Source organism: Drosophila erecta, unplaced genomic scaffold (assembly GCF_003286155.1).
Source record: "Drosophila erecta strain 14021-0224.00,06,07 unplaced genomic scaffold, DereRS2 tig00000000-arrow-pilon, whole genome shotgun sequence".
Lineage (NCBI taxonomy): Eukaryota > Metazoa > Arthropoda > Insecta > Diptera > Drosophilidae > Drosophila > Drosophila erecta.
Genome location: NW_020825194.1, coordinates 8,313,718 through 8,340,692, shown reverse-complemented (window position 1 = coordinate 8,340,692; position 26,975 = coordinate 8,313,718). Strand labels below are relative to the sequence as shown.

Below are 26,975 nucleotides of genomic sequence, written 5' to 3'. Positions count from 1 at the left end.
ATCGACCAGTGCTGTAGGTCGAAGAGGAATTTTGGCATTGGCCAACACTTCACGTAGTGCAGTTACATACCACAGGGAAGGAAGGGGGTATATCCATTTTATTCATTTTAAGACTCAAGCTGAATTCATTAATTTGCGTTGATTATTATAATTAAAAAGCGACTAAAAGGCATACGTTTATTTGATCTCCTTTAATTATATGAATATAATGTAAGAACCATATGAATAATTACATTTCATTGTGCACGGAAATATACAAATACTTTTTAATAATTGCATCAACAAACTCTTGAGGGGACATACCCCACAGCTCAACAGGGTATCCAAGTATACAATTTTTGCTGTCATTCTTTAAAAATCGGATTGTTTACGTTCACTTGCTAGCTTGTTAAAATGGGAAAAAGTGAAAAAAAATCCAAGAAAAAGCACAAGGAGAAGCGCAGGGAACACAAGGAAAAGCACAAGTCCAAGAAATCCAAGAAACACAGTCGAAAAAAGGAGGAATCCCCGCCGATAGGTTCACCAACACCAATACAACCCGAAAGGGGCAACCAGGAGGAGGAGGACTTTGCCATACCAATAGGTCCGTAAGAGCCCCCCTGTATATATTATTCAGTATATGGTTTGCTGAACACTCTGAACCCACCCCAAAACCCAAGCACTGATGAATAGCAAATCGCATGCACCGGAAACTCCAGAGGAATACCAGCGCCGTCAGAGCCAGATGCGCAGGGAGGTTGATCCGGTCACGGGTCGCGTCCGGCTCATCAAAGGCGACAGTGAGGTACTGGAAGAGATTGTGACCAAGGAGCGCCACTTGGAGATCAACAAAAAGGCCACCCGCGGCGATGGAGACTTCTACGAAGCTAGATCTCTGGATGCCGCCAAGCGTCGCAAATAAAATACCAAAAAACTTAAGCTATTTCATGTCTTGTAGTAATAATTAATAACTGTCAGTTTAATTAAACAAAGGGCTAGCTAGCGACTATATGTACACGCGAAATCCGTGGAAATTTCTTTGGTGGCGCAGCTAGTACAACTGATGGAAGAAGGTCGTGCTGCCGTCCTGCCAGGCGGGATCATCGCTGACCTTGGCCCTACACATCGGACAGGTCTGTTCGCGCTTGAACCAGGTTTGGACGCACTCATCACAGAAAATGTGGCCGCACCCCAGCACTGTGGGCGTGTTGAAGGCGTCATGGCAGATTGGACACAGGGCACCAGCGGCATCCAGCTCATCTTTGGTCGGCTGTCGCTCAGAGTCCTTGAATGCATTTTTATTAACAATGGACACACAACATCGCAATGTCGTCGCAGACATTCTTACAAAATTTTTTCTGAAGGTCACAATGGCTTTCTTAAGCGACTTGCCGCGCTCCACCAGCTCGAATATCTTGGCAGCCGTGTACAGTGCGGAAAGCAGTCCTCCGGAGACCACCTCCAGGCCGGAGTAGGACTCGTAGAGAAAAAGGAACCACTGGGTAATGGGTGTCATCGCCCTGTAGAACTGGGAAGTGTACTCCACCAACACATAGAGTCGAGCCTGAAATGCCAAAGTAAAATATGTATTATAAACAAGTAAATGTATATTAAGAATGGGAGTTCCCATTTACTGATAATGTGAGCCTTACATATTTTATGACTCATGTTTTGATGGAAATGACTTATTATAATGGACCTATAGTGATATTATGGAGTATTCAATAAATTTAAATGATGAATATTTTTAATTTTGTAATGGAACAACTAAGATTTCATTAATCTATGTTATTATTGAATGTTAGACTGAGTTTCCTGTGCAAAATAACTACTCACCCGCAATTTGAGTCTCATCAAGTGGTGCGGCAGCATGGTAATTATAAGTTTGACCAGCATGGTCAGCAGTTTGAGAATGAGATCGCTCACAGCTATATAGTAGAGCAACATGCCCAGGGGGATCACGTTCAGGGATTTGTACGTATCCTTGTACAGGGCACCCCTGCCGGGTTCCGGCGCTGTTGTGGGGCTGTCCCCTTCGGAACTTGTCTGATCGGGCAGCGTAGTGACCTCTATTAGGGCGGATTTCCTGGGAGGTGGCACAATCAGACCAAAGGGATCCGGCGGCGCAGTGGCCAGAAATAGACGAACTGCGACAACCACGGCAATAAGGCAAGCATCCCGCGTCATCACGGCGTAGTTCTTCTGAGCTAGACGGGCCACCTGATTGCGTACTGATCGGTTTACATTGTACATCACAGTCTGCAGCACCAGAAGATCCACAATGCCCAGCAGGTGGTCGTGTAAAAACTTGATAAATAGTATGAAGATAAGCGGCAGATAGCGAACAAAATGGCTGAGGATCTGGACCACCATGTCATCTGAGATCAGATGCTCGTCTTCTGGATGATTCTCTGCGGGCTCTGGTGGGTTGCCACCTCCTGCTACTATTCCGCCTCTGTTATCCCCATTGACATCGCTTTCGTCAAGGTCTTGGCTCTCATTTGCTTCGCGTTCGTCGAAGGCCGCCGGAGTGCTGTTTAGTCCTATGGCACTGGCATTGTGCCGTCCTCCACTAAGGCTGTGATTGTGTCGCATCTCGCCCTCACGCAGGGAGATACTTCTGCCCATAGCTCCAGCTCCGCTGGCACCAGATCCTGCCGCAACGCGACCGTATCGCAGAGGACTGACAGGCTCAGGGAGCGATGGCTGCTGCTGGCCGAGCAGTATGTGCGAGTTGTCTACGGGATTGGCGGCTGGCTGAGGTCCTGGTGCCGCGGAAGCTGCAGCGTTTGCAGGTGCATATCTGAAATTGGAATGTGAGATGAGGGACCGCAGTGCCTCCGTCGACGGGGCCGTTGAAAGCGAAAAGACATCGTTGAGGTTGACACGCCAAAAGCCCATTTGCCGAACCCCTGCCCCAGCTCCGGGCGATGCTCCTGGTCCACCTGCTGCTCCGGCGCTGGAAGGCTCCTCGAGACTGCCACCAGTGTTGGCGCCCATACTACGGGACTGTTGCAAACGACGGTTCATCTGAGTGGTCACCCGTATCGGAGAACTGCTGTTGCTGGCTGGCGTGTACGATCGCTGACGGGCCAAAAATGTGGATAGAATGTTACCGTGACGCACATTACCACCACTGAGGCTGCTGCTCCGCGCCGTGGGTACGTGGTGGTGCTCCAGGCTTATGCTGGTTTGGATCGATCCCCCGGCGACGGCTCCTCCTCCTCCGACGCCACCTCCAGAGGTCACCGACGAAGAGGAGGCAGGCAGCAGGTAGTCGTGCTCCGCTGTGGTCGATTCATTGTCGTCGCTCTCGATGTTGATGGACACACCCGTCGATCCACCGCGTTCTTGGGGCCCAGTGCCTCCTCCTCCACCACGATAGGGATCCTTGGGGCTGTTGTTCATTGTTCCACATCCAATCACCATTGTGGCGCTGGCCTTTTTTCACCTAGAACACCAAAACGACTTCCAAAGTCGCTCGCATTTTGACTCCGCTGTCAGCTGGTCACACCAAATTCTAGCTCAAAATAAACGCGGTTGAAATGGAATTCAAGTTTATTTATATATTTCTGACTATCTCGCATTCAAAAGATAAGATTTTTAGGTTGTTTCTAAGTTCAAAAACAACACATACTCTAGAAACAATATAATTTGTAAACACAAGTGGATTTACGGTCACACTTTGGGGTGGAACATGTGTGGAATGTGGATTGATAAAAACAAACTCAGCTACTTCTTAAACTTCAATTTTCCCATGGAGGTAGGGGTAACCTGTATTTCGGAGAGGGGTTACAAATTTGATTGGTGACGATGGCAAATATGTAAATCCCATAAATATTTCTAGATAGCTATAACGCTTCTGAATCCTTACATTTACATTGTTACATTGTTCATTTCCTCTTGTTACATTTTCCTTAGACCTACTTTACGCCTCTTCTGATTTGTAGTATGCAAATATAATATCATACATAATTACAATAATTGAATAAATTATGATCCTTCTGCCCAGCGAGCAAAACATATATGGTACTTTTTGACAACGAGTTCCCCCAGCCAGGTTGGCCGAGCGGTCTAAGGCGCCAGATTTAAGCTCTGGTTCTCGAGAGAGAGCGTGGGTTCGAACCCCACACCTGGCAAAAGTCAAGTTTTTTTTTTTTTTTATTTTTTTTTTATTTTGTAGTATTATTTATAAAATTATTTTCTCTGGCAGAGAGCATTAGCTGAGCAAATAAATGCAAGTGGACACGAGTAAGCGGCATTGTTGTTATCTCAATGAGGGAAAAATTCCGCGATAACAGAACAATTTGATTTTGAAAGATTAAATGGCATTCTATTTCGCAATATTTGTATACAAGCTTTTAGGTTTCGTTAATCTGCTTGTTAAATATTGTTTATTTAGGCGTAGAATTTTTAAATGATGATAAGTTAGCTCCAATTGTAACGCTTGAGTAGAAATAAAAAACGCCTTTCTACCCCATAAATTATGCAAATAATTTTCAAATTTCCCCCTTTTGACCCTGTGGTGCTGTGTTGTGCACCCTCTAATGCACTTTGCTGGCCCATTGATAAGGATGGAATGGAAATGGCTCAGTTACCGCCAACCAACCGCAATTAAGCTGACCCAAAGCCGTTGCCTGGTAACCCAAAAGGTGTCCACAACAACTAGCCGGGCTCGGGACGCAGAAACGTGGCCAAAACAACCACCGCCAGGAGTGCAGGCACCACCGAAAGACCAAGGACAAACCCTTGCAACCCGCCTGGTCAGTTCGGTTTGTGTATTTAAGCAAGGAACAACTGCAACGTGTTAAATATTCAGCCAGATGCAGTTTACAAATGGCTTACTAATATAGATGGGTAAATAAAAGATACAAATATGTGTGGAAAATAGGATCTATGGTATAAATAGGTTACCTACTGATCTTCTGTTTGTATTTATATAAATTGTGACATATAACTACGGAAATAATTTAGTGAAACAAAGCTTATTTGTCTTTAACTGAAGTGAATTAAGTAAATTGAAGTGCTTAAATACAAAAAGTAATCAAATAATTAAAAAACCTACTCTGTTTAGGAACAGAGAATGTGATATCTAACACCACCATGATATATGAAGAAACAACCCTAAATAGTCGGCATATATTAATCTATCAACTCATTTTCAAATCGCAAAACAAAAAAGTGTCACACATCAAGCTGAGTCCAATGAAAATAAAATCCGCACAAGTAAAAAATTAAGTCAAATGGGCAATTAAAATATAAATATTATTTATTGTACAATATATTGTGGTATAAAATCTATATTCGTGCATGTGTGTGTGTGGTGTGTGTGTGTGCGTGTGTGTGTGAGCGGTACACGTTTGTTTTTTAACGGCCTAATCTTCTTAGATGGATGTTGAACCCCATTGGCGTAAACAAAAAAAAAGAAATAGTATAGAATGCAAATATATATATGTATATATGCCATATAGATTTCTATATATTCCATTATTGATCAGTCTGTGTAATCTCTCTCGCTAAAGAAACGCCTGATGCTGGTTGCTAGATGCTAGATGCTGCTGCTCGATGCTTAATGCTGATGCTGTGGCTCCAGCTCCGGCGGCTCCGTTCAATGAACCGGCACCGTGATGCGGGGTGATAAGCTTTTGGTCGCGCTGCGATTCCGGCGCTGCAAAAACAGCTTCACGTTCTCCAGGGGCAGCTGGAAATGATAGTAGGCGCAATAGGGCAGCGGATCCCAGTAGGCGAACAGTGCCTCCCGCTTGTCCAGCGCCGTGGTCGAGGTGCTCCTCTCCAGCGCCGACCAGCTCCAGTTGGGCAGATCGTCCTCCGGCAGTCCCCGCCTGTGGATGCACTTCATTGCCCGGCACAGCAACTGGGCATGCGATCGATTGTGGCATATGTAGGGCAGGGCCACGCCAAGTCGCGTGCCCAGTGGCACGAACTGACCGCCGTGGGCGGGGCTCTTGACCAGCCGGAAGCTTATGTGCCCGTTGATGGGCCTCTGGAAGCGCACCTTGGCGAAGAAGGAGCGCAGCCAGAGCTCTATCTGCGCCTCATCATCCCTGGGCACTGGTATCAGATTCTTGGTGTGATGCTCCACCCGACAACTCACATTGGCCACCACCCGCGAATCCTTGACGGTGGTGCAGGTCACATAGTGGTGATAGCCCGGCTGATCCCGCACCACCAGCCACGGCTGTCTCTCGCTGATCTCGTGCTGGTTCATCTTCAGTTCCGCCCTCCTGTTGGGCAGTATGTACTTGTGCCGCTCCAGCACTCCCTGCATTCCGGCGGCCATGAGTATGTTCCTATAGCTGCCCACGAAACCGCTCTCGTAGATCTGCTGCAACTGCCGTGGAGCAGTCAGCACCACATGGGCTGGCAGTGCCATCTGTTGCTGCTCGCATCTCCTAAAGAGCTGGAGGCAGTCATCCAGCTGCATCGTTTCCTGCACGCCAGGTATGAAACTGGCACAGCCCAGCACCTCCAGATGGGGTCGGGCCAGGGAATCATAGTATGCCGGACTGGTGGCACACACGGGTATATAGACCGAGGGTCGTTCCTTCTTCACTATGTGACACAGGGCTGCAATGTACTGATCCGGATTACTGGCCGTTGGCCGTGGCACCAAATAGAATTTATCCACCGCCGTGGAGAACCTGGCCAGTCCGAACAATCCCTCGAACTCAAAGACCACCACACGGGCGCCGGAACCGTAGAAATTCCTGGCCAAATGTAGGGTCTGTATGGTGCTGCCGCAGCTGAGGAGTATGGTCTTCTGGCGCTGCACTGCACCCAGCTCCTCCTCGCCACTCAGCAGCCACTTGACCAGGGCAATGGGCACACGCAGCAGTTTCCAAAAGATCCAGAGCAGGGCAGACAGCCAGAAGCTGGGCGCCGCAATGGACAGGGGTATGTAGAGGACGTATCTCAAGATGGTCAGCACCAGACGCATCAGCAACTGTGGTCCGAAGAGCAGGACTCTGGTGCCCAGATTGGGCAGTGGTGGCGACTGCGTCTGAAACTGATGCCTCAGGAGATTGCCATCAGCCGTCCGCTGCCGTCTGAGGGTAACGAAGTGCTTGTGGGCCGTCTGGGATTCCTTGTCCTCCTCCTCCTCCGACTGGCTGGGGTGCTCCGGTATCAGATCCAGCGAGTTGATGCGCCGAAACTTGGAGCGCGTGGCCTGGCGCAGTTGCCGGGCGTGCTCCTGGCGCAACAGCAGATCGTCCAGGGTCTGGGACATCTTCACTCGCTCACTCGCGTATTCCGTATTATCTTCGCCGTGTAATCTCCGATTATCGCTGCCGTGCTGCTGCTGGCAAAATCCGAACTGTGACTAAATCGCGTTTTAAATAGGAGCTATACTTTAAACCTATGGGATGCAGCCGCGACCGTTGATAACCCACCCCAGACACACATGTCCATCGGCACTGGGATCGGCCAGTCCCTGTCTATACCTTGTGCACTGCCAGAAAAACTCCCACAAACTAATCACGAATTGTTCTTGAAATGATTGCGCCTAATGGCTGGGTGCCTTATCACACTGATTAGTTAATTGCACTACTTTGGTGGCCACTGAATATAGATTCCGCCATCAGGTACTCCACTGAAAGTCTTATAAATAGCACTATCAGATTCAGACACTACCAAAAAAAATTAGGTTTAAAGTCTGCGCATTTCAAAATAGAGGCCTTAATAGTTATGACTTGCGTTAAATTCTGGTAGGTCAGTTTTTTTGTCTATGCTGCTGGGCTTATCACAATTTATTTATTAGTTGCCAGGCTAGACTTTTGCTTTATAAGAAAAGTTTATGTTTCCTAAAACCTCTGCAAGTTTAAAGTACACTATCATATTGTTGACTAAGCTCGGTTAGTTACTATGTACACACCCTTACAAATCCAGATTAGGTAACTCCATGCGATTATAAAATACTGTCGCCATAATCAACATACGAGTATATGAGGGAAACTCTCAGTGTAGCAATATAAATTGGCTGATCAGCCGAACAATGTGTTGGCGATCGTGATGTTTATTGTCGCCAACTCTCGGGATGATCCGCTCTCCTCCGTTCGTCTGACATTTTTGGCGATCGGGTATAAATCATCGTCGCCGCTTGAAGGTTCCGGCGAGGCGGAGGTGGCGCCCGTTGCCAAGAGAGCCGGGAAATCTCCGTCCGTGCCGAAGATCAGTATAGTGAGTTCGGGGGTAGCACGATCGATGCATTCCAGGTCCCACTTTGTGGCCAGTGGGACTTTGGCCTGGTATTCAATCCCATTAGTGCTGATAAGGGGATCTACTATTCCGTCCCGTGGCGGCTGAAAGAAACTTATGCTCGGCAGTAATCTCACACCTACACATAGTATAGACCTTAGATTAAAAACCGAAAGTGAAGCAAACACAAACACCTCAGTGGGCGAATGCATAACCAATCTTCGGACTTTGAGAGTCTACATAGTTGTTCGCGAGTCTGAGTTCCACATCTGTACGGCGGACACGACTGCCTAATGGAAGGCATTCTGTGTACCTGGCACTTTGATATCTCCTCCTCCTGGCCAAGGTCGCCGACCAGGTTCAAAGCGGGCCTGATAAGGGTGCCTGGCCTGCACATATGTATATATGTATATAACACATTTCAATTCAGCGATCGGGCTTTATTCTGGCATTATTTCGTCGTCGCTGTGCCATGGAAATAGCCGTCTCACCTATGTACCTACTATTTATATATGGCGAATGCGTTGTGGGCTGCATGAGTATGCAGTTCTCTGATATGAACGTCGGCGATAACCCCGGGAGTCCTCCATCGCAATAGATCTCGCAACCTGAGCCAGGAAACATTTTGACATTTGCTTTCAGCGAGGTATTTTCAGAGCGATCGAGGTTTACGTGGCTGTAGATAATGCATTTCGATTTTGTAATACGAAGTGCGGGAAATGCGATTGGCGTTTGAATAAAACTATGATAAGATAGGACGGTTCCTTCCTTCCCTCTACTTTTACAGAACTTTATATTCAAGCCCTTCTTGATAATACTTAGTATTCCTGTTATGTTTGGCATAATATCCATATCAACCAAGGGTTGAACTATTCATGGAAGCTCATTTGTATTCACCGCAAATAAATCATGAAAAGGGTTAATCGCAACGACAGAGTCACCTGTGCTATCTCAATTTATTGCCCGCTGGTTGACTTATTAAAAGCAGTTGGGCATGAAGCATGTGACCAGGCGAACCTGGAGAGGAACCACCAGCCATCAGCCACCACCCACCACCAGCTCTACCGTACAGTGCATACTCGTACTGTACGTACGGCTATACCCATCGATATCGCCCGATTTGACCGACCGCATTCGGAGCAATATGCTCCGAGGCACGATTTGCATTTGTTGCTCGCTCGCACGCCAAACATAATTGTGAGCTCCTCTTTCCGTAATCAATTGCGGTTGCCGGTGGTAACCAGGAATTTGTTAATTCAATGTTTATTCTGCCCCAGTCCCATGCACCACGGACAGGCTGCAGTTGCTCCCCAGACGGAGCTGGCCCTAATGGCGGTTAGTTCGAAAAGGGAATCCCATTGACTTGCTCCATTCTTCCTCCTTGCGAAAACTTCACCGGGCGCTCAGTTGGCTCAGCTCCGCGTTCGCAGACAGTTCGAATCCTGGCCAAGACAGGCAGTTAGGCCCCCAGCCCGATTTACTTTCCCTACCGAGAAGCGTTAGTTGCGTTAGTGCTTCCGCATTCCGCAAATTTGTGTCAATTGCCACCAGGCAGGACACGCTAGTGGAGGAGCCAAGGAGTAGGCCTCGAGCCCCAGGATTCCGTGATAACTTGATGAGTATTCAATTGGAGCTCAATCAGTTAACAACAGTGTCTAGTGCGCGGTCTTAATTTGGACATAATAAACCATAGGAAACTCTCACTGCCAGTGAAAAGTAAGTTGCAGTTAGCTGTGGTATAAATAATTAAAAGTAAAATAGTTTACACATAAAGTTCATTAAACACTAAAGACGAATTAACGTATTAACTTAAATAAAAAACTCCTTAAATAAAGGAATATTAGTACCAAAGCTAATTAAATTACCAATGTGATTTCTTTTGAGAAGGAGTTAAGATTGTTTACTTAAAGTGTTGAATGCTTTAAGGTTGCTTTTAACAAGCCCTACAAAATACCTCGAATGCCTTGTACTATTCCAAAGAAAAAAACTTAAGTACTTGAATTGTGTGTAATAAGTTCTTATTGCTCAAGTAATATTACTCCGAATATAAAGTAATATATCTCTATATAGATTATCTATCTATGATTCATTCTATGTGCTATGACTACCCCGATTTTTCCCAATAAACCTCAATCACGACCTCCATCTGACGTGGTGATAGCAAATCGGGAACTAAAATAGAAAGTAGAAGCGCCATGGAGCAGATTGCATGCCAAATCATAGTCGCACTATCAAGTATATTATTATTATACTTTTATGGTTTGCATAAACACAGATGGCAATGGGTGGGGGGAATCATTGGGTGCACTGGGTGGCCTGGGGAGCGGAGCATAAGGAGCTCAAAATTAGAAGACGCATTCGTGTCAAAGGAAGTTTCAACAGCGGCGGAAATGTTGTTTATTAAAATAAATACGAGGACAAGGAATTATTATGACTTTCGGGGGAGTGGAGTTGGCAGTTGGGCCACGGATTGGAGCAGCACGGGGTTGGTGGGCACAAACACTTGCTGTCCTGGTGACAGACTGTGCAATGCGTGTCGTCCGGGTCCCAAAAACAATTTCCTCAAGTGGAAATATCATTCGAAAGTATGGACGTAATGGAGAGACTGGGTCCCAGTCCTGACTGGGATCCTTGGGGGAGCTGGGGCCCCACGCTTGTTTATTTGCGAGGAAACAGCACCTCGGTGGAGCTGTCATGACGACTGACTCCAGGCCCGGAACAAGTTAATAAATCAATTTGGACTAACTTATCGAGTCCGTCTGTAGCGTAGGCGCGGCGCCAAACTTTTGGCCAGAAAGTTTCCGCTTCATAAAGGTAATACCCCTTTTCCATCCGCCGAAGGGGTTGATGGGATTACAGGAATCTTAACTAAGGGTAATAGGTATAAAATCAACAAATATATTTTTAAGTTTTATTCAACACAAACTGTTTGAATCTGTTAGTTTTAACCTACTTATACTAGGACTAAACTTTTTCAATAATACAAAGATAATTAAAATTGACTAGAGGGTACAGCCTTGTTCTAATACAAAACTACCCAAGTTTGGTGTGACTTTTGCGGGTGCACGCAATGCCAACCGCAACACAGAAACCTCACTCACCCAGCGAACCTCACTCACTCTCTATCTCAACCAACTCCTTTCGCAGATGCAGGCGTATCGCGATAACTTCAAGCAAACGCCCTGCCCATCGGCCGTCGACCTTCAGGCGGCTGGAACAGCCCACCCACCGGGCACCGCCTCCCGGCTGCCGTTCTCGCGCAGCCAGCGTGGGCGTGACCCCTCGGCCAGTGCCGCCTCCGTTTCCGCCTCCGTTGCGGGAGGCCTGACGCCCAGGATGATGAGTCCGGGTCCGCCGGGCGCTGGTGGAGGAGGAGGAGGAGGAGGAGGAGACCCCTCTGCCCTGTTGCGGCAGAACCAGGAGCTGCGCCAGCGGCTGGCCGACGAGTCGCACAGCTATCGACGCCGCCTGGACACCTACAAGCAGGCGCAGCACAACCAGGCAAACCTGGTCAGCCGACTGCAGTCGAAGATCCAGCAGTATCGCCAGCGATGCAGCGACCTGGAGGATCGCATGCACGAGACCATTAAGCCGACGGCGGGAGCAGGACCCAAGTTGACCACGGGTCCGACCAGCCAAGTGCTGGTGAGTATTCAAAAGCTGGGCAAAAATGTTCCTAAAATGTTCGTAGGGGCAACGTTGCGTATGAGTAATAAATTTTTCGTTCTATTTAATCAATTTGATTTATAATTTGGGGTTCACAGGCCAAGGTGATTGCAGTTATCATTGAGATTCCAACATATGCCATTGTTGTGAAATAAATCAATTTAAATCCAAGGATACTGTAGCTCATGCCCATCTTGTTTTTTAGTGCTCAACTTCTTTGACTCTGGGGCAGAGCAGCTTGCCCTGCAGCTCCTCACTGGACTCGCCGCCGCCCAGCTGCAGTCGCGACTATGTCGACGATGTCTTGGGCAGCGGAAGCGGCGCCGGAGCGGCGGAACTGTGCCGCAAACTGGAGGAGGAGCACCAGCGCTGCGAGCAGATACTCGCCCAGAACAGCGCACTGCGTCAGCAGCTGGAGGAGTCGAATCGCACCAACGAGGCGCTGACCAACGACCTGCAGAAGCTGACCAACGACTGGGCGGGTCTGCGGGATGAGCTGCTGATCAAGGAGGACGAGTTCAAGGAGGAGGAGCAGGCTTTTAAGGACTACTACAACAGCGAGCACAATCGCCTGCTGAAGATGTGGCGCGAGGTGGTGGCCGTCAAGAGATCCTTCAAGGAGATGCAAACGGCCATGAAGGCGGAGGTGGCCAAGATGGGCCAGGAGATCAATGGCGTGGGCAAGGACATCAGTGGCTCCAATGCAACGGTCGCCTTCGCCGTCCAGCAGGCCAAGCGGGCGGCGGATGAGGAACTGAAGCAATCGCAGCGCAACAACGATGAGCTCCAGAATCAATTGGCCACGCTGAAGGTGCAGTACGAGAGTGCCCGGCACGAGATCATGGAGCGGGATCAGCGACTGCTGGAGCTAATGAATCAGCTGAAGAAGCTGGAGGATCGCTGTGCCCAAGCGGAGTCCCAAGCAGCGCTGGCCAGTCGCTACAGCGACGAGATCGAGCGACTGAACAATTCCATGCGCGAAATTGCGCAGGCCGTCGTTCAAGATGCTGAGAATGCGGATCGCGAGGCGGACGCCGAGGTCACCGGCGGTGTCATGCAGCACATGCACCTCACGCGTGACGCCGCCTCCGTGGCGGGCGGAGCAGGTGGAGCGGGCAGCGCCGCCGGCGGTGGTGGGAAATCCCCGCGTCGCAACTCGACACGCGCCTCTCAAGCCTTCGCCGAGGGCACCATCTCAGCCGTCCAGGCGGCGCTCCACAAGTACCAGCTGGCCCTCCACGACATGCAGGTGAAATTCCAGAACAGCAGTGAAACACTGCGCACCACCAAGTCGCAGCTGGAGACCAGCGAGGGTACCAAACAGCTACTGACCACCAAGATGCAGCAGCTCACCGAGAAGTTGGACAGCAGCAACTCCAAGCTATCGGAACTGCTGCAGGAAAGGGAGAGTCTGCAACGCGGACTGGACGACATCCGTGTCCAGAAGCAACAGTCCGAGATGGGACGAGCCGATATCAATAGTGCGGTAAGTGGATGAGCCATAAAGAGGCTACCGATCAAGGGATCCAAAGTTCTTTGGAATTTTTCAAAATGAATATACAAAATATCTGGTTTTTCCGAGTGTGGATGTCAAGGCGGATTGGGGGCGGATCGTTGATAACTCGATTAGTCTGCGTCTGCCTCTGATTACGCCGTAGATTGTGTATAATAATGATGTTTCCAACTTAAATCCGGGGTGATGCCATGTCTGCGATGAGTTACAAATTATGGCGGCGAAGATTGCATTTGCAGCCGGCGTGAGTGGAAATGACAAGGGGCTAGGTTCATCAGCACCGGGATCGCGTATCTCTGAATGGGTTGGCTGGGATCGGTTCGAAAGTGGGGATAGTATAGAGCTAGTCTATATCAAAATGGCGTTAAATAACACTTTAGAAACGCATTCTATAATTACATAATACAAGTAAGCAAAAGTACGTTTTGTAATTATTACTAAAAGCTGTCATTTGGCAAAAAGAAGGCAAATGTATTTATTTCAACCCGCTTTATATAATTTCTTGTAGTTCGAGCATCTCAGCAGTGATTATGAGAAGATGCAGCTGAACTGTGGTAAGCTGCAGAAACGCATCGATTCCATGGAGGAGGACAAGAAGGCAGTGGAGCTGGAAATCCAACGCATTCTGAAGGACAAGAACATAACCGAGTTGAATTTGAGGTATGAATGCCATCATTCATTCCATTTTAATGAAATCCGCTAAGCATCTGGAGTCCCAACAGGTCCGAGGAAGATCGCAGCAGTCGCTTGCGCGAGGAGACCATATCCTTGCGCGAGGAGCTTAACCGAGTGAGCCTGAATCGTGATCTCCTCGAGCAGCAGCGCATCGAGTCGGACAATCTGATCAATCTGCTCGAGAAACAGAAGTCCGATCTGGAGTACGATTTGGACAAGCTGTTGCTGGAGAAGTGCGATCTGCAGGAGAAGCACGAGAAGCTATCCAACAACAGTTGCTCCACCAGTGATGAGCTCAAGAGCGTTCAAAATTGCCTTCAGGAGGCGCAGGAGGAGCGCAAGAAGCTCCGCATCCAGTCCGTCGATCAGTGCAATGAAATTGGAGAGCTTAAGAAGGAGTTGGCCGTACTGGACAAGGCACGCCTCGAACTGGAGACGGACAATCTGTCAGCGGGCGAAAAGCTCAAGTGTCTGCAGCTGGAGAAGGAGAAAATCCTGCAGGATTTGGCCTGCGTCACCCGGGATCGTGGTGACATCCACAACCAGCTCACGGCGATGTGCCGCAAAAAGGAGGCTCTGAATGAGGAACTTATGCGGACTCGCCAGCGCCTGGAGCAAACCACCGAAACCAACAGTCGCCTGAATAGAAATCTGGAGGAGATGGTAAAAGATGTGGAGGAGAAGCAAGTGGTCATCGATCTGCACGAGAAAGACACCCACCGCTTGAACGAGCTCCTGGCCGCCCTGCGCTCGGAGAAGGAGTCCCTAGAATCGGTGCTCTTCGATACCAACACCTCACTGGAGGCCACCGAGGAGCGACGCAGTCAGCTGGAGCGGGATCTGCAGGAGGCTCTGGTGCGCGAGGAGAGCCTGAAGAATCACGTGGCTCGCCTGCAGAAGGAGCTTGAGCAGTGTCAGCGCAAGGCCCAGGAGACCAAGACGCAGTTGCTCAACGCTGCCCGTGCGGCGGAGAGTGACTTCAACCAGAAAATCGCCAATCTGCAGGCTTGTGCTGAGGAGGCGGCCAAGCGACATGGCGAGGAGATCCTACAGTTGAGAAATGCCCTGGAGAAGAGGATGCAGCAGGCTCTGCAAGCGCTGCAGACGGCCAAGGATGATGAGATCGAGAAGCTGCAGGAGCGCCTGGCCACCCTGCAGGCCCACATCGAGAGCCTCGTCCAGCAGCACGAGGAGGCACTGATCCGGGCCGAGAGCGAGAAGCAGCAAGCTCTGTTGATTGCCCACCGGGATAAGCAAGCGGTGGCCGAGCGTTTGGAGGCGGTATCTCGGGATCTCAAGACCGAGCAGGAGTCCCTCGATCGGAGCAGACGGGAGGCCAATGCGCGCGATGAGAAGCAGAGGGCGGCCATTGCCCAGCTGAAGGACGAGATGGTGCAGATGCGCACCAAGGAGGAGGAGCACAAGTGGGTGCTATTATAAATAATGCAATTTCTAGATGTTTCATATCTTTTCTTGATCATCTGTAGGATTAAGTTGGAGGAATGCATCCGGAAGCAGGAGTTGCAGTTGAGTAGCCTGCGGGAAGAGCGCGAATCTTTGTGCCGTGTGAGTGAGGAGCTGAAGATGGAGATCCGGCTGAAGGAGGACAAAATGGAGGGCACCAACAACGAGCTGCAGGATGCACTGCGCAAGTCCAAGGAGGGTGAGTTCCCTGGGCGTCTAATCCTATACAGAAATTCAGCTACATTTTAATCCAAAATCCCTACATCAGGTGAGGGCTTCATCGACAGCCTTCGCAAGGAGCTGACCGACTGTCGCCGGCAACTGGCGGACAGCAACATCGAGCGGGACAAGTACTCCGGCAGCAACAAGGAGCTGCGCGATCACGTGAAGCGGGTGGAGAGCGCCAAGCGGGAGCAGGCACGCGCCATCGAGGAGGCTCTGCAGAAGATCAGCAATCTGGAGGACACCAAGAACTCGTTAGAGAACGAACGCACTCGATTGAGCACGATACTGAAGGAAACGGAGAATCACTTTACAAAGACCACCCAGGATCTGAATGCTACCAAGGCGCAGCTGCAGAAGGCTCAAGTGGAGTTTGCCCAGAAGGACGAGGGTGGCAAGGAGTTGCAGTGCAAGCTGGTCGCCGAGGTGGAGTTGAAGGAGCGGGCACAGCAGGAGCTCTGCCAGATTAAGAAGCAATTATCGGACCTGGAAGCCAATCTCTGTGCCACGCGGCAGGAGTTGGGCAGGGCTCGGTGTCAGAACAACCAGGAGGAGCATCGATTCCATGCCAGGGAGCAGGAGTTGGCACAGCGCTTGGAGGAGGGTCGTGGCAGGGAGAAGCGCCTGGAGGATCAGAAGCACAACCTGGAGGTCTGCCTGGCCGATGCCACCCAGCAGATTCAGGAGTTGAAGGCCCGTTTGGGCGGCGCCGAAGGTCGCATCCGGGCTTTGGATGAGCAGTTATCCTGCGTCGAGTTACACAAGCGGGACACCGAACAGAAGCTATCCTCGGTGGTTCACACTCTGCGCAGGATTGCTGGCATCCAAGTGGACGGCAGTGTGAATCTGTCACATCGTTTGCTGAGTCCCTCGCGAAGATTCAGTCCGTCTCGCAGCTGCGGAGACTATGACAACAGGAGCACCTCGCAATGCCCGGATGGACCGATCGATGTGGATCCGGATCTGGTGAGGAAGGGTGTCCGCAACCTAATGCACCAGGTGGCCCAGTTGGAGCGCGAGAAGGATGACTACAAATCCCAACTGGGAGCAGCAAAGAAGCAGCTCCAAGATGCTGCTGAGCAGCAGCTGCGATGCGACGCCAAGCTGGGCAAACTGCAGGCCATGCTAAGGAATCTCCAGGAGGAGAAGAGCAATCTGGAAACGGATCGCAAGATGAAGATCTCCGCCATCCAGGCGCTGGAGGAGAAGCTCAAGCACCGCAACGATGAGTGTCAGATGCTAAGGGAGCGTTTGGCCCAAACAGAAATGCAACTGGCTGCCACATCCGAGGAGAATGGTCAGAACGAGGAACGCCTGGAGAAGAGCCGACAGCAGTGCTCCAAGCTGGACAATGAGAAGCGCCAGCTTCAGGAGGAATTGGCCAAGGTGGAGGGCCGGGCCAGCAAACTCGATCTGCAGCGGGTTGCCATGGAGGGCGATCTGACCCGGCTGCAGATGGCCCTGCAAGAGAAGGACTGCAGCATCCGCCAAATGGCGGAGCGCCTGGAGAACCAAAACCGTGCCTTGACCCAACTGGAGGATCGCTGTACCGCCCTTAAGTCCACCGTGGATCAGTTGAAGGAGCGCCTCCAGAAGTCCGCTGTTAGTGAAACCCAACTGCGGGGCGAGCTGAAAACGCTCCAGAAGGAGCTCTCCGAGCAGGGTCACTGTTCCCAGGCCAACGAGGATAAGCTGAAGCTGGTGCAAAAGTCTCTGCAGACCGCCGAGAACGAGAAGCGCATCCTCACCGAACGCCTGGATAGCGCTCAGACCAATCTCAACGAGCTGCGACGTAGCCAACAGGCCCAGCTGGATGGTAACCAGCGATTGCAGGAACAAGTTACCGATCTGGAGGTTCAGCGCTCGGCCTTGGAGTCCCAACTGCGCATTGCCAAGTGGAACCAGGAGAGTGGCGGTGATAAGGGTCTGACAAGCGGCAATGGAGGCGGCAATGGCGAGGAGGAGCTCAGCAGGCAGCTGAAGTCCTCGCAGCGGGAGAAGTCGGAGCTACGCAGCAAGCTGCAGACCCTGCAGGTAAATTAATTGTTTAGTTTATTATTTTTGATCTTACGTTAAATATAAAAACAGTAGATCGTTTAACCAACTCAGCAGTCCATTGGGCGTATACGTGATTTATTTCAAAAATTAAGTATACGCACTGCTGTCGGTTCTAGTTCAGTCTAGCTATTTTCCATTTGAATAATTTACCTCACCTCCAATTTAACACAGGACAAAGTCAAACAGTTGGAGTGCGACCGGAAGAGCAAGTTTTCGGGCGGCAATGCCTACGATCGGGCTGAGAAGTCCAACTCCTATTACGGCGGGGCTGCCGAGTCCGGCGAGTTCGACTCCAACCGCTACGATGTGGGTGGCGGCAATGCCGGCACTGCTGGAGGCGGCTCATTCAACTGTGGATTGGATCACAGTTCGATCGAGCAGGAGACCCGTGATCTGCGACTCAAGGTGCGCCGCCTGGAGACATTGCTGGCGGAGAAGGAGTCCGAGTTGGCGCGCTGCAAGGCGCGGATGAACGACAGCGCCAAGTGCCTTGATGGCTTGGATGGGGATCGCTATCGCAGTGCTCAGATGCATGCGGAGAAGCTTCTGGACGCCAGGGAGCAGTCGCATCGGCAACAAGTGCTGCGCCTGGAGAACCAGGTTGGTAGCCTAGGAACTCTTGAAAGTATAATATCTACATGCAGTACCCCACTTTTCAGATCTCTATGCTGCGCGAGCAGCTGGCTCAGGAGGCCAAACGGCGGCAGCAGTACATTCTACGCAGCTCAAAGGCCAATAGGGAAATGCAGCATCTGAGGAGCACCCTTGGAGATTCCCTGCGCAATGTCTCCCAGCACCCGGTGGATGCCCATCTCCTGGAGAGCGAGAGCCGGCGGTGAGATGCACGTCCTTATCTGTTCTTCCAAAACCCTAAAACATCTTACATTTCAGTCTCGATTCGGCCGTTTCAATGAGCCTGCCTCCGTCGACCTGCCGGGACTATGATCGTGATTAGAGTGAAGTGAAGTTAGGATTTGGTTAAATTTGATCCCGCCAAGAAGACGTAACGCTCACTGCCATTTGCATTTATTTAGAAAAAGGCTTCCTGGTCTCCTCCAGACGCATCTGAGTTAATCATCACGTGCATTTCAACTCGTTTGCCTTAGTACAATTCTAGCTGTTCATTGTCTGCCCTGTTAGACAATCGAATATAGTGCGTTCCATCCAGTCGCAGCGATAATGACATCCTTACATCTCCACATAAATATTTATGCATTAATGGGTCACGAGTTCCGATTCTCCCTGAACGAGGGAGAACACCGAACTATATATCACACGACAATTTACATCATTTGCATTTACATATTGGCCAGAACACCGAACTAGTCAGCACGAAACAAAGCAATTATATTTAATACCTAGCATATTTAATCCTATATACAGTGCGGTTCGTCGACTGCATTTTTATAAAATATATACAAGCGAAACACACTTCTAATGACACAACTATCGCCCAGTGCTCTTATTTATTGGTGGGTTTGAGCAGCTTTTCCAGACACTGCACTACCAACTTCATGTTGGCCTTTTGGGACGACAGCTTGGCAACCTCGCCTGCGATGGCAAACAACGATTTTGTCTTGCCTTTCTGGTACTGTTGGACTGCCTTGGCCTGGTTGGCGATGGCCAGCTGGCACAGATTTTCGATCTCATCCGGACTGCAGATCTGCTGCAGGTTGTGCAGTTCAATTAGCTGTGATGGGAAGACAATACACACGTTATGCTACGAATTCGGATTATTAGGCAGGACTTACCTCATTGACTTTCGCCTCGGGGTTTTTATGAAGCAGTTCAATCAACTGTCGTGCTGCCTGGAGATTAATCAGCTCGTCATGTAAGCTTATTAAAATATCCTTCAAGTCATTAGCCTTTATGGAGCTACATTAGGATGAACACAATAAATTATTCAATGGTTCAGGTATGCTAGCTCCTATTATTACCAATCCTCCACATCTATGTTCAATTTGTTGCAGTAGGTTAACAAATCGTTTATAAGAAAATTGTAAATGACTCTCTTGGGCAACTCTGTTAAACTCCGGGTGATGCTTAAGAAATGATCCAGCAGAATGGGTTCGTTCTGGAATGGAATCAAGGAGTGATATATTATATTTGAAAATATTTCTTGACGGCATATGGATCTGAGTACGCACCACTAAAATGATGGCAGTTTCCGCATTTAGGTTGTACTGCTCCAGCAGCCGTTGTCTGGTGTCCTCTGGTAATTCTGGAATTTCCTCGCTTAGAGCAGCCACTGAAAGTAGATCCTCTGTTGATATTGATCCAGGCTTGAGGTTTACATGAAGTGGCGGCAGATTTGGCTCCGGCATAAATCTGTAATCCTGCAGCACCTCTTTGTCACGCATGGCCACAGTGCGTCGGTTCTCCGCATCCCAGTTGCGAGTCTCATTTGTGATCACACCGCCATTAGTCACAGTTTCCAGCTGTCTATTAATTTCATACGTAATTGCTTGCGAAATGCTCCGAACCGAGCCGATGTTTTTTACTTCCGTACGGACACCCAAGGGATCTCCCTCTTGGTGAATGGATATGTTGGCATCCACACGCAGGGCACCCTCTGCAACGCAAGTTAATCGGTTTGAAAAAGGACAAACAATTATTATACCCGTTACTCTAAACGTTTCTGGGGCAATTCTCTAAAACTCTGCATTCAAATTTAGAAAACTATTTTTATTAAAATTTTTTTATAATTTTTTGAATGTTTGATGTTGTAGAAATTCAAAAATTTAAAAAATGTCCCAAGGCTTAATTTCTAAACTCCATAACTCAACATATCTTAATCGGATTTGGAAGTGGCATACCTCTAAATGTTTCTGGCGCAATTCTCTAAAACTCTGCATTCATATTTAGAAATTTATATTTTTTAATTTTTTTTGTCATTTTTCTGATGTTTGTTGTCGAAATTCAAAAAAATTTAAAAATGTTCCAAGGCTAAAGTTCTAAACTCCATAACTCAACTTATTTTAATCGGATTTTGAAGTGGCATACCTCTAAATGTTTCTGGAGCAATTCTCTAAAAACTTGCATTCAAATTTCAAAAACTATTTTTTTTTAATTTTTTGGTAATTTTTCTGATGTATGATGTTGTAGAAATTCAAAAAAATTAAAAAATGTCCCAAGGCTGAAGTTCTAAGCTCCATAACTAAACATATCTTAATCGGATTTTGAAGTGGCATACCTCTAAATGTTTCTGGCGCAATTCTCTAAAAATCTGCATTTAAATTTAGAGAATTTTTTAAATTAAAATTTTTTGTAATTTTTCTGGTGTGTGATGTTGTAGAAATTCGAAAAAATTAAAAAATGTTCCAAGGCTGAAGTTCTAAACTCCATAACTCAACTTATCTTAATCGGATTTTGAAGTGGCATACCTCTAAATGTTTCTGGCGCAATTTTCTAAAAATCTGCATTTAAATTTAGAAATATATTTTTTTTTATTTTTTTTTGTAATTTTCCTGATGTGTGATGTTGTAGAAATTCGAAAAATTTCAAAAATGTCCCAAGGCTGAAGTTCTAAACTTCAAAACTCAACTTTTCTTAATCGGATTTTGAAGTGGCATACCTCTAAATGTTTCTGGCGCACTTCTCTATAAATCTGTATTCAAATTTAAAAAACTATTTTTTTTTGTATTTTTTTTTTCAAATGTTCCCACGCCCACAAGTTGCTCAAAGCTTTCACGCCTACACATTTGAATAATGTGATATGTTTTCAAGTTTAAATATATGTATAATGTAAATTTCTATAAATTTGCCAAAAACTTTTGCAATTCCACTAGCTGAATAACGGGTACATGATAGTCCGGGAACTCGACTATAGCATTCTATCTTGTTTTTTGACTTACCTTCCATTTTACAACTGCATGTCTGCAGACGCCTTAGTATCAGTATTAATTCCTTGACCAGCGATGCCGCTTCCTCACCCGTTTCCAAATCTGGAGCAAAAACCAGCTCCATTAGAGGGAGTCCAGCACGATTGAGATCAACCAGGCTTCTTTTGAGATAATCATCGTGCAGAGATTTCCCACTGTCCTGTTCCAATTGCAACTGTAGTAGTTTGGCGGTCTTATAGTAAACTTTTTTGCCTGGGGTTATCACTGGGAAAGTCATTTTCCCATCATTGGCCAAAGCGGCACGCTGCTGGGTGATTTGGTAGCCATTCTAGAGGGAAGCAGTTTAACATTTATCATTCATACTATGGCCAATATGTAATATAATATGAACATCGATCTTACAGGCAAATCTGCATAGAAGTAGTGCTTGCGGTCAAACATGGACACTTCGTTCACCCGACATCCCAAAGCCAGGGATGTCTTAATGCCGGATTCCACACATTTTCTGTTGAGCACCTGGAATACACAGGAATACAATGTTACGAGGGTTTCTCAGCTGGAAGTTTCGATTCCTACTGGCAACGTTCCCGGTATGGAGGCATCAAAATACGCCACCGACGAGTTAAGTGGTGCTCCAAAGGATGTGCCACTGCCGGAAAAAAGCTTGGACGCACTGGCAATCTGTGCGTGCACCTCTAAACCCACAACGCTTTTCCATTTTCTGTAATAAAAAGTGTTGGAATGCATTCTAATAATATTATTTGACATACATACTTTTTGGGAGCGTTGGCTAACTTTGGCTGCGTTGCCAGTCGTCTGATTATTGAGTAATGCATTGTTTTACTTCGATTATAACATTCGCACCGGAATTGGCGAAAAGTTGCGCCAAAACAGCTGATGTTGTTTTGATTGCGGCCAAAGCTGCCGGACATTCGCCGGCGGCGTTGCCAGACAAAACCATCGATTGGCTGACGATAACAGCGCAAGAGGAATATCACAAAAAAATAACCTTTTTCATTTTCAAGACAAACATGTAAAAAAATATGAGTTTAGCAGAGGTAAGCATTTTAAATGGGTACTCCACAAGCGACACCACAGTGCAGTGCATCGAACGCAGCCGGAATTTCAATGCCCACACTTGTTCTCCAGTTGACAGCGACCAAGACGAGAAAAAGCACACGCAGCTCTGCAAAAGACAACCACGACGACGAGTGAGTGGAGTAGAAGGACTAGGAGCGGAGTAGCAGGAGCAGGAACAGTCGACCGAGGGCGGGCGGAAAAATCAATCGCAGCGACAGGAAGCCAATAAATCCGCCGCCATGGTGATTGAGAAGATCATTGCCGACCTGGAGTCCAACATGACGCTGGAGAACGAGGAGGCCAAGCGCAAGCTTGTGGAGCTGCTATCCCAGAGTAAGTCTTCGCCAGCTACGCTTTAGGTGCCCACTATTCCAACATGACATTCATCCACAGACAAGGAGCAGTGGCTGGTGCAGTTCATGCTGGACTATTTCTTCAAAACCGGATCTCAACGCATTCTGGAGGTACTGGTCAAAGCCCAGGCACCGCACGATGGGTACATCTTCGACAAGCTGGACGACTGCCTAAAGCAGTCACAGCTCCGTGTGCAGAGCCTCCAGGTGTTCTGCTTCATTGTGCGCCATCACCCTACTTGGCTGTACAAGATCGAGAAACACCGGCTGATCAAAAGCGTGTTTAAGCTGCTGACGGTGAGTTTGGGAGTGTTTACAATTCAACACGGACTCAGCATAACTTCACTTTCTCTTGCAGCACGAGAAGGAGATAGTTCCGCTGATGAGCGCCCTGTTGTGCATAATTACTTTGCTGCCGATCATACCGAATTCTGTGCCCAACTTTCTCAACGACCTCTTTGAGGTGTTTGGGCATTTGGCCTCGTGGAAGCTACAGAATAGCAATAAATTGCCGGACGAGAAGCTCGTCCACCTGCAGTTGGGGCTACAGATGCTGTTCCACCGCCTGTACGGCATGTATCCGTGCAGCTTTATTAACTATTTGGTGGAGTTCATCAAGCGGGGCAATGGCGGGGGCATCTTCCAGCATACAATCAAGCCGCTATTGAACACTGTGCGAGTGCATCCCATGCTGGTGACGGCCACGCCAGAGACTGAGGTAAACAATACGCGCTGGAAGGAGATGGAGCCGCATGACGTGGTTATGGAGTGCGCCAACCTATCGCTGCCCGTCTTTTTGCCTGAGACGAGCAACGAAGACGGCAGCTATGCGTATCCCATGACGCCAGGATACAGTCGCATGACCTCAAACACCTCGAATACGGACTACAGCTATCAGCTGAGAGAGTTCCAGCAATCGAGGAATGTGTGTACCCGCTTCGATTCGTTTGCCTCGGGTGGGGAGCTGGGTCCTATTTGGAGTCCGCATAACGAGATTGCCACAACTAGTAGCGGCATACCGCTGACACCCACCACGTCGTTTATTTTACCACTCCAGCCGACAATGAACTCGCAGCTTATGGTGGGCATGACTGGCTCCTCACCGCCCGAAGCAGCTGTGGAGGCCACACCGGAAACCACCCCCCTAAAGGATATGAGGGATATCAAGCAGCCGGGCCGTGCGGTGAATTCTCATGCTGTGAGAGCTATCTTCGCCGTAAGCCAGCCTTCGTCACCCATGCGCAAAGAGCAGCAGAGTCAGTTCAGTTTCCCGGATGTTTCTCGCGAGGCGGAGGAGAGCAGCCACTCATATCTGGAGGTCAACAGAGGAACTGCCTATGACCGTCGCCTATCGCAAGTTATCCAGGACAGGCATAACGTGGAGCGATCTGTAAACGCACCGTGTCCAAGCAGCCTCCCGGAAATAACCTCCGATTTATCCCTTGTCGGTGGTTCCGTTTATACACCTGTCAACCAGGAGGTCGCTGCAGTTTGTGGCGAGTGCAACGAGACGGACCGTAACCTCTGCAGTGTGGGAGGACTTCATATGCCCACCAGCCGATCCATGCACCAGCTGGCAAGGAAGCGACGCAATCGTATGGCAAGCTACAGTGGAAATGGTTCCTGTGCGGACAGCCGAAGTTCGGCGGCAAAGAAGGCAAGTTGGAGTACTGAGGCAGAGAACCCAATGCGACGAACCAAATCCTGTTCGGCCCTGGCCGGACTGCGGCAGCAGCACCTAGAGGAGAATGATGACGAGACCGATTGTTTGGGCCAAAGACAGAGAGCAGAGAATGGTAATACGCAAAAGACTGGCAGCCGCCTGCAGAGGAGCGGCCGGAATCTGGCCATTTCAGCGCCCAAGGATCCGGCTAGAAGCTGCACCCATGCTTCCACTCAGACGGTGGAAGGGCTGGACAGTGCTCCAGCGCAGTACGAGAACTGGCTGATTGAACTTCTGCTGGAGTGCAAGGAGCAACGAATCGACTATGAGAGGAATCTTCTGTACCCGCAAGATATTCTGGACGACTACATTAAGCATGCGATCAAGGCCAATGAGTCCTTTGACGCCGAGCAGGGTCAACTGATGTGCCTACAGCTGGAATACGAAAGCTACCGGCGATCCATTCACGCAGAGCGCAATCGACGGCTCATGGGACGAAGCAGGGACAAGCGCAGCCTGGAAATGGAGCGGGATCGGTTAAGGGAGCAGCTTAAGAACTTCGATGCGAAGAACAAGGACCTGGCGAGCAAAATGGATCAGGCTATTCGGTTGGCCAACGAGCGACAGAACATCCACCAGGAGGAGCTGGGCGAGATGAGGGCTAAGTACCAGCACGAACTGGAGGAAAAGAAGTGCCTGCGGCAGGCCAACGACGACCTGCAGACGCGACTCACCAGCGAGCTGGCGCGCCACAAGGAGATGAACTATGAACTGGAGTCTCTGCGCGGACAGGTCTTCAGTATGGGAACCGAGCTTCAGCACACCCAGCAGCAGGCGGACATTGGGCTGCAGTGCAAACAGGAGCTGGCACGATTGGAGGCCGAGTTCATTATCATGGGTGAGGTGCAAGTGCGATGCCGCGACCGTCTGGCTGAGATCGATAACTTCAGGGCCCGCGACGAGGAATTGCAGATGCTGCAAGAGAGCAGCAACCTGGAACTAAAGGGTGCTTATTCATTGTGTATATGACGCGTATGTTTAATCATGCAGTGTTTATTTATTTAGAACTGAGGCACAGCTTGGACGAGAAGACATCACAGCTGGAAAGCATGAAGCACAAGATCAGCGACCTGCAGGCCCAGCTGACCAGCAGCGAGAAGGGCATGACGGAGCAAAAGCGACTTCTAAGCACCGTCAAGGATGAGTACGAAGAGAAGTTCAAGGTAGGGCTAAATATTAAAATCATATAGTTGTATGAAATGAACGAGTTATAAACCATACAATTCGTATGCTTGCAGTCTGTGAACAAGAAGTATGACGTGCAAAAGAAGATTATTATGCAGATGGAGGAGAAGCTGATGATGATAATGCAGCAGCCGCAAGGAACAACAGGTCACAACACCTGTTCCCCGGACACGGACAGAACTGGTGAGTGAACGAGCTTCTCTGAAGCTAAGAAATAATTGATAATGCTTTCTTCCACAGACATAGCGTCATCCATTGAACGCAACTCACCGCTATCCACATCGCTGGCCTCCAGTGAGAGTTTATCTGCCAGCCTACGCTCCACGGAGCTGAAGAACCTGCACCAGCTAGTGGACACACCCTCTATTCCGGATGTGCTGAACAGCCTGCCCGGCGGCGCTCAGTTCGAGGACGGAGTGCGTCTGCCGGCTGTGGATCTGGCCTCCTCGGCCAGCACCGCCAGTGCCATCAACATCGCGCCGCACGCCTTGGACTTGCCGTCGACCTCCGGCGGCGTCGGTCACACGCTCACCCACCCACATCCGCATCCGCACCTGCACCTGCAGCAACAGCAACAGGATCAACTGCAGTAGCAGCAGCAGACGCAGTTTGTAAAAACAAATAAGAACTAGCTTTCCTTCGCTAAACAAATGTCTATTGGGGAAAACCCGCACAGAAAATTTACAAAAAAAAGTTATTGGTTCTTCATATTTTCATATTCAGTTCAAAACTGTAACTAAGGTTTAATAAATCGCTGACTCCACGCAATAATTATAAAGGTTATACAAAATATTAATGTTTGAAATTTTAACTTGTTTAGCACATTGCAATTTGTTGTAAAAAATGGTTTTGATACGAGGCAATAAGTAAGACGCGCATTCATATTATAATAAACATTTAATTAAGATCAGCAAGCATAAAAACAAACTTTTATTTTACTAAATTAAAAACTTACTATTGGTTATATAACAACCGCCAAAGATTTAAATTTTTGCCCA

The 26,975-nt window shown here is 48.7% G+C and overlaps 6 protein-coding genes and 1 non-coding gene across 9 annotated transcripts; 4 read left to right on the top strand and 3 right to left on the bottom strand.

Annotated features, from left to right (window-relative positions):
- The first annotated feature begins 2 nt into the window (after positions 1–2).
- On the top strand, positions 3–1,001 carry LOC6554349 (ADP-ribosylation factor-like protein 6-interacting protein 4). Of its 2 annotated transcripts, none has more exons than XM_026975739.1 (3): positions 3–87; positions 385–583; positions 660–1,001. In XM_026975739.1, exons 2-3 carry the CDS (start codon positions 394–396, stop codon positions 899–901), a joined length of 432 nt encoding a protein of 143 aa, XP_026831540.1. In that variant the 5' UTR covers positions 3–87; positions 385–393; the 3' UTR covers positions 902–1,001. The 2 variants fall into 2 exon arrangements, with proteins under 2 accessions (XP_026831540.1, XP_001982047.1); XM_001982011.3 differs by having other exon boundaries at positions 82–210.
- LOC6554348 lies at positions 921–3,500 on the bottom strand. Its single transcript, XM_001982010.3, has 3 exons — positions 1,816–3,500; positions 1,328–1,543; positions 921–1,264 (listed from the first exon to the last, which is right to left on the bottom strand). The coding sequence occupies exons 1-3, from the start codon at positions 3,406–3,408 to the stop codon at positions 1,031–1,033; spliced, it is 2,043 nt and encodes a 680-aa protein (XP_001982046.1). The 5' UTR covers positions 3,409–3,500; the 3' UTR covers positions 921–1,030.
- A 534-nt stretch (positions 3,501–4,034) lies between these two features.
- On the top strand, positions 4,035–4,118 carry Trnal-uaa. Its single transcript has one exon. It is a non-coding gene; the product is annotated as a tRNA-Leu (tRNA).
- A 313-nt stretch (positions 4,119–4,431) lies between these two features.
- On the top strand, positions 4,432–19,245 carry LOC6554979 (rootletin). Of its 2 annotated transcripts, none has more exons than XM_001982008.3 (10): positions 4,432–4,836; positions 11,344–11,841; positions 12,068–13,348; positions 13,884–14,035; positions 14,098–15,474; positions 15,538–15,713; positions 15,783–17,770; positions 17,966–18,394; positions 18,454–18,629; positions 18,686–19,245. In XM_001982008.3, the coding sequence occupies exons 2-10, from the start codon at positions 11,344–11,346 to the stop codon at positions 18,747–18,749; spliced, it is 6,141 nt and encodes a 2,046-aa protein (XP_001982044.2). In that variant the 5' UTR covers positions 4,432–4,836; the 3' UTR covers positions 18,750–19,245. The 2 variants fall into 2 exon arrangements, with proteins under 2 accessions (XP_001982044.2, XP_026834045.1); XM_026978244.1 differs by lacking the exon at positions 4,432–4,836 and adding an exon at positions 9,502–9,912.
- On the bottom strand, positions 5,431–7,472 carry LOC6554346. The gene has a single exon (XM_001982009.3). The coding sequence runs from the start codon at positions 7,226–7,228 to the stop codon at positions 5,588–5,590; it is 1,641 nt and encodes a 546-aa protein (XP_001982045.1). The 5' UTR covers positions 7,229–7,472; the 3' UTR covers positions 5,431–5,587.
- LOC6554978 (glutamyl-tRNA(Gln) amidotransferase subunit B, mitochondrial) lies at positions 19,118–22,586 on the bottom strand. Its single transcript, XM_001982007.3, has 8 exons — positions 22,411–22,586; positions 22,213–22,357; positions 22,039–22,152; positions 21,649–21,964; positions 19,942–20,366; positions 19,732–19,868; positions 19,546–19,669; positions 19,118–19,484 (listed from the first exon to the last, which is right to left on the bottom strand). The coding sequence occupies exons 1-8, from the start codon at positions 22,566–22,568 to the stop codon at positions 19,257–19,259; spliced, it is 1,647 nt and encodes a 548-aa protein (XP_001982043.2). The 5' UTR covers positions 22,569–22,586; the 3' UTR covers positions 19,118–19,256.
- Positions 22,543–26,895, top strand: LOC6554977 (hamartin). The gene is made up of 7 exons (XM_001982006.3): positions 22,543–22,694; positions 22,786–23,049; positions 23,110–23,366; positions 23,428–25,738; positions 25,798–25,955; positions 26,031–26,160; positions 26,218–26,895. Exons 2-7 carry the CDS (start codon positions 22,956–22,958, stop codon positions 26,568–26,570), a joined length of 3,303 nt encoding a protein of 1,100 aa, XP_001982042.1. The 5' UTR covers positions 22,543–22,694; positions 22,786–22,955; the 3' UTR covers positions 26,571–26,895.
- The last annotated feature ends 80 nt before the right edge of the window (positions 26,896–26,975 follow it).